This window comes from Xiphophorus maculatus, chromosome 21 (genome assembly GCF_002775205.1).
Source record: "Xiphophorus maculatus strain JP 163 A chromosome 21, X_maculatus-5.0-male, whole genome shotgun sequence".
Classification (NCBI taxonomy): Eukaryota; Metazoa; Chordata; class Actinopteri; order Cyprinodontiformes; family Poeciliidae; genus Xiphophorus; species Xiphophorus maculatus.
Genome location: NC_036463.1, coordinates 13,669,425 through 13,678,808, shown reverse-complemented (window position 1 = coordinate 13,678,808; position 9,384 = coordinate 13,669,425). Strand labels below are relative to the sequence as shown.

At 41.5% G+C, this 9,384-nt stretch overlaps 1 protein-coding gene across 1 annotated transcript; it reads left to right on the top strand.

Moving 5' to 3' along the window:
- Nucleotides 1-4,853: 4,853 nt before the first annotated feature.
- foxh1 (forkhead box H1) lies at nt 4,854-9,211 on the top strand. The gene is made up of 3 exons (XM_005809865.2): nt 4,854-5,300; nt 5,780-5,884; nt 6,523-9,211. The coding sequence occupies exons 1-3, from the start codon at nt 4,854-4,856 to the stop codon at nt 7,477-7,479; spliced, it is 1,509 nt and encodes a 502-aa protein (XP_005809922.1). The 3' UTR covers nt 7,480-9,211.
- The last annotated feature ends 173 nt before the right edge of the window (nt 9,212-9,384 follow it).

Genomic DNA, 9,384 nt, shown 5'->3' with positions numbered 1-9,384 from the left:
CCTCCCACAGCGCAGCTTCCACTAGAGGGCGGCAGAGTCTTCGGGGGGAAATGTTAAACTTTCATAGAGTTCATCGTACATACAGTTCTATTCACCTCCAACATCCCCATTCAGTTCAAACTTTATCGGCAGACATTTTGTCTGTTTATGAAACATAAAAAACCAAAAACCACACCATATTAACCATTATATTATTTTATCATTACACCTACTGATAAACCAACACAAATTAGTTAATAATTAGTTATTGTATTATAATGACCTTCGAGGTCTTCCATGAACAGCTGTAGTTTTACTGAAATTGAATGACACAAAGGTGTACTCTTAATTGCATATTGGCATCTGAAGGACATTTATTGTACTGGATCTTTAAGATAAAGAGGGGTGCATATGAATGCAAGCCACACTTTCCATATTTGCATTTGTAAAAACAATAATTGAAAACTTTGTGTGGCTCTTCTTCCAATTCACACTTATGCACTACATTGTGGTCAGTATTTAAATACCTTGACGTTTGTGTTTACTAAAGGATCAAGAGCGAAAATGTTCAGTTATTTTGTCGTGCGATTATATGTCTGACATTGAGTATGTATTTCTTTTCTTCTCACATTGTGCAAGAAAGAAATTCTGAGCAGAATTTGACATTTCTGTGTAATCTCTTTCATGTTAGTCTCAAAGTTCCAGGAATGTACACTCAACAAACCTTTTGTAAACAAGTGGGTGTGATAGCCTGACATGCCTCAGAGTAAAAGCACACCACTTGTTCCTCCTCTATCCTCCTGAGACCCGGGCTTTTGTTTGATGTGCATTTTTTATGTCTCCTTACTATTTGGGATTAGTATGACCTAATTTTAGTTGAAATTAAATTTTAGCTTTCTATGTGCTCTTGAACTATGTCAAAACCAATGCCCTCATATGAGGACAATGGGTCTGTTTTTGCATATACATTTCTCCTTGTCATTTGGGATCATAAGGACCCAATTGGCCTAAAAATGAAATTTCAGCTTTCTACAATAAGTGGTTTTCTCAAAACCCAATGTCCTCAGACGAGGACATTGGGTCTATCTGTGTGACGATAAGACCATTCAATCAATGTTATTATTTACATCTGTGTTTACAAAAATGTAATGTCCTCATATGAGGATGCAGGGTCTCAGGAGGCTATACATATAACCTATGTAGAAATGTGTTAATGTGACCTGTAGAGAAGCACACCAAACAGAGGCAGAACAAGAACTAAACATCAATTTCACAAAGACAGTTCTCTTGTGGGATTTATTTATTTATTTTTTTGCTAATTTGCTAGACATTTCTGCTGTTGATTAGGCTCTAAAAATATATAAACAATTTTGATCCTTTATAATTTGACAATGTAGTGAGCCAACCACTCTACTGAAACACAGCAGGAACTATTGCCCGCTGTGGAGCAATCAGTAGAGTTTTCCTATAGGACTTAGAGTGTCATTATCAAAGGTTGTTATACACACAGATCATTAGTTCATCCACCAAACTTCATAGCACTATTTAGCTATCAGGTGCAGCTCAACAGGCGGGTGGACAGCTGTGAAGACTGGATACACTTCCAGCAGATCAGGTTGTCAATATGATAAGAGTCCCAGTATTCCAGCACGGGGTACTAAAGTGTCATCCAGCCTTTCTGGCACTCCTGGTAAAGAAGCGACAAAAGCGTGTTTTGTTTTTTTTTTTGGAGTAGAAAAAGGTTCCATTAAACAGAATATTTCAACCTCTCATTTGTGAACATTTGCTCTGTATGAAGCAAATGCTCACAATTTGCTTCCTACAGAGTAAATTACAGAACAATCTGCTCTGTAGGAAGAAAACTGTTCCTGTAGAACAAAAAGCTTCCTACAAACTACAGCACAAAAGCAAAATGAACTTAATTTTATCAGAATGTCAAAGCTTTATGGACATTTCAATTAGCCTAGTGTCTTGTTTCCTTGGGGGAATAAATATGACATAACAGCGAACATTTCACATAGCCACTGGCCACCAAGAGTGCTAAAAGAAAGAAACTCACTGTTAGAAAAGTGTAGGAAGGACATTCCTTTTGGGCTGAACAACTAGTAGACTCTATCCAGACACCAACTAGTTGATTGGGATTGATGCTAATAAAGAGAACATTTTCTGTCATGGAGAAGAGGATCCGCCGTCATTCATTTTGGATATACTTTTCCACAATGGACGACATTGTGGAAAAGTACATAATTTCCACTGTTAAGTATGGTGGCCGATCTGTGATGCTGTGGGCCTCCTACTCTCCCAAATGCCTTGGGAACCTGCACTGTAAATTCTCTCTAAAATGTACATTTCCCCGTGTTATTCAGATATCAAACATTCCCCAAAGTTGATCTGCAGGTTCATTCTTGTTCCTATTTTTCAGTAGGAAAAGAAAAAGAATGCAGCAACCTGTCGGAGACAGACGACATAATTAAGACTTTCTTTCACTTTCCCCGTCCTCCTCGGCAGGCATTTAAAGCCTGCCGAGGAAGGATTTGTCCCAACACAATCAGCCTAAAGATGAACAGAATTGTCCCTGATGCTGTTCTATTCACAGGGCGTCCCATTCTTCCCCTGCTTCACTCGCTAATCCAGTGAAAACCAATTAGCTCCCACTCCGGCAGACAGGAAGAGAAAGCCTGACAGTTTTTATCAGATAGGTGTTTTTGGAAACGAACACGTCTCTGTTCATGTGTAACACATTCGGTTCTATGAGCACAAAGTCATGTAAGAACAAAGTTTCACCAAGCAACTTGGTCAAAATTGGATGCAGTGAAGATGTAAGATGGCAGTTGAACAATAACCACTAGAGGGGGACAAATTGTCAGCAAAAATGTGACAAACTGAGAGAAGAAAACTGCAGATTGCAGCAGGTGGTTGATGGAAGCTTGTTGCTTATTTTAGCAGCCAAGTTCAAACAGTATGCATATTACTTCAAAGCTGAAATATTAAACGGTGAGTCCTTTTTGCCAGCGTCTCTAAAGAAGACATTTTTCCCCCCCAAATATGTGTAGAGTAAACTAAATTATGGGCAGCTATGGTGCCAGTTCATTTAAAAAAAAAAAAGTCTGTAATTAGCACCTTAAAAAGTAATTGTCAAGTTTATCTCCAGCTAACATTTTAAGTTTTGTTTATTCTCCTGGGGGATTTATAATGTGAGCGAGTTTCCCCATCAACTGGGTGTGGAATCATTGGTTCATGTATAAGGATGAGGGTTCTGCCAAGCACAGCACTTAGCAGCCAGTAAAACATCAGAAACCCCAAACATGCTTTTGAATGGAAGGCCTGCCCAGTAGCCGCTTCCTCTCATGCTAAGAAGCTCTTCCCGGGTGGGAGCAGTCTCCAACCCCCCCATGGGAGCTCCTTGTAATCCAACTTGTTGTCTCTGGCTTGCTGGGAAGCAAGACTTTTACACATTAGCACTACATTAACCTGAACAAAGGACCTGCATTCCCGAAACTTTAGCCTCTGAGCACTGGATGACTTTCTGCACAGTCCTAGAGAGCCCCACCTACCCTCCCTGCTGTGGAAAACAATCCTGCTGGCAGAGTGTTCAGCAATTGGGCCAAATTATGTTCAGATGATCAGGTAGACCACAATTAAAATATATTTTTATATTTAATAACTTTTGAGAGTCTTGCCTTTTCATAATTTGAAACGCGTATAGGGGGAACAAGCTGACTTCTTACTATTAAAATGTGTTAATCCCAACGTTAAAATCTAAAATAATTTCATTCCATTTGAATGAAACGACCATTGAGCTGATAAAGTGTATCAGCTCAGAATATGCATATATTAATTTTAAAAAATGTATGCACCGAAAGACCTACGCACTACATGAATTCCAGGTAAGCAAGAAACACATGGAAGTGGTAGCTGAAGAAGACCAGGATGGACTCTACAGGTCAGATTTTAGTATCAAAGATGTTAAATTTTCATTTTTGCTGTTTGAAGCAAATAAATTTTTCTCTGCCAAAACTCGCCCATCTGCTGAAGTGTTGAATTCTTTTCCCTCCTGTGACGTCACCAACAAAGATAAACAAATCTGTTTTTCTCCCTTAAATGCGTTTTATTTTCCAAATAATTTTGTGATTTCGGGCTGTGGAAATTCTCAGGTCATGCAGTTGTGTTATATTGTCAGTATAAATTTCTAAGTGAGGGGTGAAAAAAAAAAAGAACACGGATAGTCTTTTAATGTGTTGAATCTTTCAGTGTTTGTATATTAGCCAACAATTTTGTATATTGCTCACGGAAAATAGTTGATTAGCTTTAATCGAGATTACTAATCTCTCTACGGAACCTCCCGCTCCTTCCCGCACAATCTGTAATGTTTGACTTCAACAACAAATTAAAGATGCGCCTCTTAAGTTTAAGTCAAAATGAGTCCTTTGCGCACTACCAAAGTTTCTCAATAAACAATGTTTTTGTCCCTTAAAAACACCGCCTTGTTAAGTCATTGGTGCGTAAATGTCCCAGGCGTTGTTCCAAAAGGAATTCTGCCACATCTGTTCTGCAAGTGGCTTGTTGATATTATCATAACGGCATTTTACTGTCTTTCTCTGTACTTTTTTTGTGCGCAAACCCTCCCCAACCCCCCAGGGCGATCAGCCACTCTGCTCTCAGATAACGTGCTATTTCCCCCCAGACCCCCCTCCACTGTTACGCAGCGGGATTTACATGAAACTGTTAATTGTTTGCTCTTCAAATAGAGTCAGCCTGGAGCCAGCAGTGTTCCAGAAGTTAAGGACCGACTCTCCGACCTCCCTTATCCCTCCCCCCTTTCTTTCTCGCTCCTGACCGATCACTCTCCCCCTCTTCTCCGGGGTTGCATCAACATGACAAAGCACTGGCCGGAGCAGAGCCGCCTGGCACCAGCCGCTCTGTGCCACAGTGGAGAACACCGCGACCATCAACTTGACTTCTACAGAAATGTGCAGCGGGGTTTTCCTTCCTGCGGTCTAGCCCAGCAGCGGCCTCAACAACCGGCTGAGATGGCCCCCCAGCAGCAGCAGCCCTCTGCACGCACCGAGCACCGTGGCGGTGCCACTGGACTCGTGGATCAAACCATTCCAGCCCACTCTTCGTACCAGGACGGCGACGACGCCAACGCGAAGCTTCGGGAAGTGACGCGGGAGACGTGGAGGACTGAACGGGAGAAAAGCGGTTCTAGCAGTGGGAAGAAGAAGAACTACCAGCGGTACCCGAAGCCACCCTATTCCTACTTGGCTATGATCGCCATGGTTATCCAGCGGTCCCCAGAGAAGAAGCTTACACTATCAGAGGTAAATGGTCTTAAATATTAAAAAAAGGGAATTATTTTAGATTGGCATAGCGCACAATGTCTTTTACGCACGGCTCCAAACCTTTTACGCTTAAAGATTACTGGCTACTTCTTTTGGTTACACTAAAAAAAAAACATGCAGGCATCTCGTTTACATTGAAAGATCTGACACTAAACAGTCACCTCTCTGTGACACTTGGGTGACCACCATTCCTGCCACTCATGGTTTGCTTTGATAAGCTTGGGCCCTGTAAAGCCAGACACTGATCTGCATCAGTACAGAGATAAGATATACAGTACAACCTTAAAAAACACACACACACACACACACAATTATTTTTGACTTTTCTGACTGCAAATTAGTAATTTTCATTATTAGTATTTCTATTTGTACGTCATTATTTTTGGGGGGTGGAGAACGGAGAGACATTCCTGTGCTGCATCAAACATGAAATGAGATGGTTTTTGTTATTATTCCAGATCCTGAAGGAGATCAGTACCCTGTTTCCATTTTTCAAAGGGAACTACAAAGGGTGGCGAGATTCTGTGCGACACAACCTCTCCTCCTACAGCTGCTTTGTTAAGGTTTGTATATGTAAGACTCTCATACTTCCACTTTCAGAGACTTCAAGGGGCCATTCTAGAAGCTGATGTCATTATGTTTCCCTTTAAGGAAACTTTGTTCCATTTGCAGGAGGTCAATATGTGTGAAAAGCCTTTAAATAATTGCTATATTGCTGCAGCAACAGAAACCCACACTTAGAAGTATTATCTCCTAATTTGGAGGCATTTGTTCAGCGTTAAGAGATAACTAAACAAAATTCACAGTGACACAATTAGAGCCACCTACAAAAATAAATGTAGCAGTAAACATTACATTTTGTCAAATGCCATCATCAAGAAGGATCATATAAGCATATATGATGTTTAGATATCATATACAAAGGTTGGAGTGAGGTGGAGCTTTTGAAACAATATATGGGAAAACACTTTGTAGCTTTTGTTGAGCGGTTATATCTGGAAAATCATGCTAATTCAATAAGTGGCACACAGCTCTTACACAACTTCACCAGAGGAGCCAATAAAAATGGTTGACATTGTTTGACTGGTTTATGTATTTTGCGGCCATTGTGATGAGTTTCTTTTGTTGAAACTAAGCCCATCGTGCCAGACTGGGTAGTCAGGTCAAACAGTCAGCAATGCATCTTTCTTTTGAACTGCAGGTGCTGAAGGATCCAGGCAAACCTCAGGGTAAAGGGAACTTCTGGGCTGTGGACCTGAACCGTATTCCTCTGGATCTCCTGAAGAGGCAGAACACAGCTGTGTCGCGCCAAGATGAGACTATCTTCGCTCAGGATCTGGCACCCTACATCCTGCAGGGACACAAGCCGGAATCTGAGCCGCCCCCTCCTCCAACTGAGTGTGTGACCTCTCTCCCGCCCGTGTCATCAGGAAATCCTTCACCGTCGCAGGGCGACTCATTCAGGCCCAAGCTGGACTCGTCCTTTGCCATTGATTCCTTACTGCAGAGCCTGCGGCCGACGAGCGCTACTGGGGATGTGGTCCGAGACTGCTGGGGTGAGGTGGAGTGCCCTAGGCCCTCGCCGCCTCCACGCTCTCGTTACGCCTCCTCTGCCAGCTCGGTAAGCCCTGCCTCGACCTCTTCCTCCTCCTCTGATGAGGAATGGAAAGGCTTGTCCCACAGTGGGAAGCGTGTTCCTCCCAATGGTGAAGCAGGATCTGAGGGTTATGAGGACTACAGACCGCCATTGCACAAATCTGCCAGACGGGAGAGTGTTGCTCCTCCGTGGGAGCTTCCAACCTCCTATGCCAAGTATGCTCCCCCAAATGCAGTCGCCCCACCTAGCATGCGGTTTAACGGAGGCCCCTTAATGCCGCTGCACGGCGGACTACCACTTTACAGCTACAGTAGCTCTCCCATGGCGCCTGCCCACTTCATAGGTCAGTCCTATTGGCCGATTCTCCCCAGCAGGCGAGTCTCGGTTCAGCCCCCTCCTCTGCTCATGGACTTGGACAACATGCTGCAGTCGGTTCCTCCAAATAAGAGCGTGTTCGATGCACTGCTGCCCGTTAATCAGAACACTTACTCACATCACCAACCGCAGAGCCAGTACACCCTGCAGAACGGGACTCATCTCAACAGGTATCACCAATACTGAGAGTCATTCACACACCAAACAAGGAATCCAAACAGGAAGTTAACAATAAGCTCCAGACAATCTCTTTGATAGTTTCTTGCTGGCCAGAAGCTGGTTTTTCTTGTTTTTTTATTTACATGTTGGTGTGTTTTAAAACAAATTGCAATTCTGCCTTCAGCATTGAGTTTCATTGAAGCAAAACTACCTAAAAAAAAAGCTATGCAACGCAACAGATATCTACCTCAGTGTTTCAATGAAACGTTGTGCTGCTACAGACTCTTTGCACTGCAGATCTTGTTTGCACAGTTGTTTAATACAATGTCTTGAGGATTGTTTTTAATGCTGTCTATCCATTGTGACTATTGAATGTATTACATGGTGACTCGTGGAAAAAAACCAGCTGCGAAGTCCAAAATGGCAAGTAGTTCGTTACTGATGGCTATCAGGTTTTTTCCACGTTGCATTACACTCAGGCTGATTTTAGGATGTATGTAAAGGTTGTACCTTCTTTGTTTACAGATGTCTCTCTTTTTTTTACTGTTTGCAAGAGAAAACAAAAAAAAATTCAACACATTTTGAATCACATGAGCTCACTTTTAGAACACTCAGCATCAGTGTGGCTCTAATAATGGAAAATTTAGCTTTAACAATTAAATTTTTTTCTAGATTTTTACTTGCACTATTTACCTGATGATCTTCCAAAGGACACCACTTTTAGATGTTTCCCTACCTCGACTGAAGAATGTAATACAAGCTTCCCATCATCTTTAACTACTGACCAATATGTAACTATGCATCCGTAGAGATCTCTTGAAGTCTAACGGGTTTCTAAAAAGTTTATTTTAACAGTGCTGCTCAGGACAAATAAAATTTACATTTGAACAAAACTGACTTAGGTTCATTGCATTGTTTCTGTTATTTTTCATTTTTTTTCAAAGACTGGGTAAAGTAATCCTATATGCTTCCGGTAAAGGATTTTTGTGTTGACAATTTAAACCACGAAAATTGTTGAAGCTGTAATTATGAAGGCAACATAAAGAAAAAAAGAAGTAATATTTTGAAAGGGCACTGATTTTAAATATGTGGCTGACTAAGCAAAAAAAATGCTGGCCTAAAAATTTTTTGTAACTTTGTCCGGCTGGTGAATATAAATCTGAAAAAGTGTACAACTTAAAATACGTTCTTCCAGAAGTATATTTATTTACCAGAACTGGAATTTCTTAGTGGAGCGGCGATATTAACGTGGCAACAAAACACTCCAAAAGGACTCCATCGAAACGAAATGAAGACATTTTAGCACTGGGGTCAATATTAAAGCTCATGCATATTTTGAATTTAGAAAAGACGAAGTGTAACATGTACTCTATTCACATTTTTTTTAATCATCTCCAGTTGACCATTTTGCTACAGGCACTTGAGTTCAGAAATTGGGAGTTTCCAGCGATCCTCTTTCTCTTGCAGCACTCTGATTTACATCAGCAGTCCAGCAGTCGTCAGCCTCCCGCTGATTCCCCCGCCCCCTGCTGTGACCACTATCTCTGTATCAGCTGCCTACGCATGCATGCCTGCCTGCATGCACTCCCTCCCTCACCATCCTTCCTCCCTCTGCTCATGATCATTCCTGACACCAAAGGTGGGAGGAGGGGGACATTGCTTTTACCCATCACAACCATTCTAACCATTCTGGGTGCTGCTACCTGTCACGCATCAAGTTTGCAGTTGTGGAAATTGTTTTTTATGTTTCAAAACATGGAATTTAAACTATTTTCTGTTAACAAATAGGATTTATTTATCAAACTTTTTTTTTTACAAGAGGTATAAAGAACAGATTGTTGGCTTGAGAAAAGTGCTTGCTCAATTCACATATCACTTAAGTTCATCTTGACATTTGCTAAAAATAGCATTCAGAAAAATACACACTGTGCG

What these genes read in the sequence shown, in the direction of transcription:
- foxh1 (XM_005809865.2), top strand. Translation starts at nt 4,854, where the DNA reads ATGACAAAGCACTGGCCGGAGCAGAGCCGCCTGGCACCAGCCGCTCTG. An exon ending in AGAAGCTTACACTATCAGAG is followed by an intron (nt 5,301 to 5,779) that starts GTAAATGGTCTT and finishes TTATTATTCCAG; the next exon opens with ATCCTGAAGGAGATCAGTAC. An exon ending in CCTACAGCTGCTTTGTTAAG is followed by an intron (nt 5,885 to 6,522) that starts GTTTGTATATGT and finishes TTTGAACTGCAG; the next exon opens with GTGCTGAAGGATCCAGGCAA.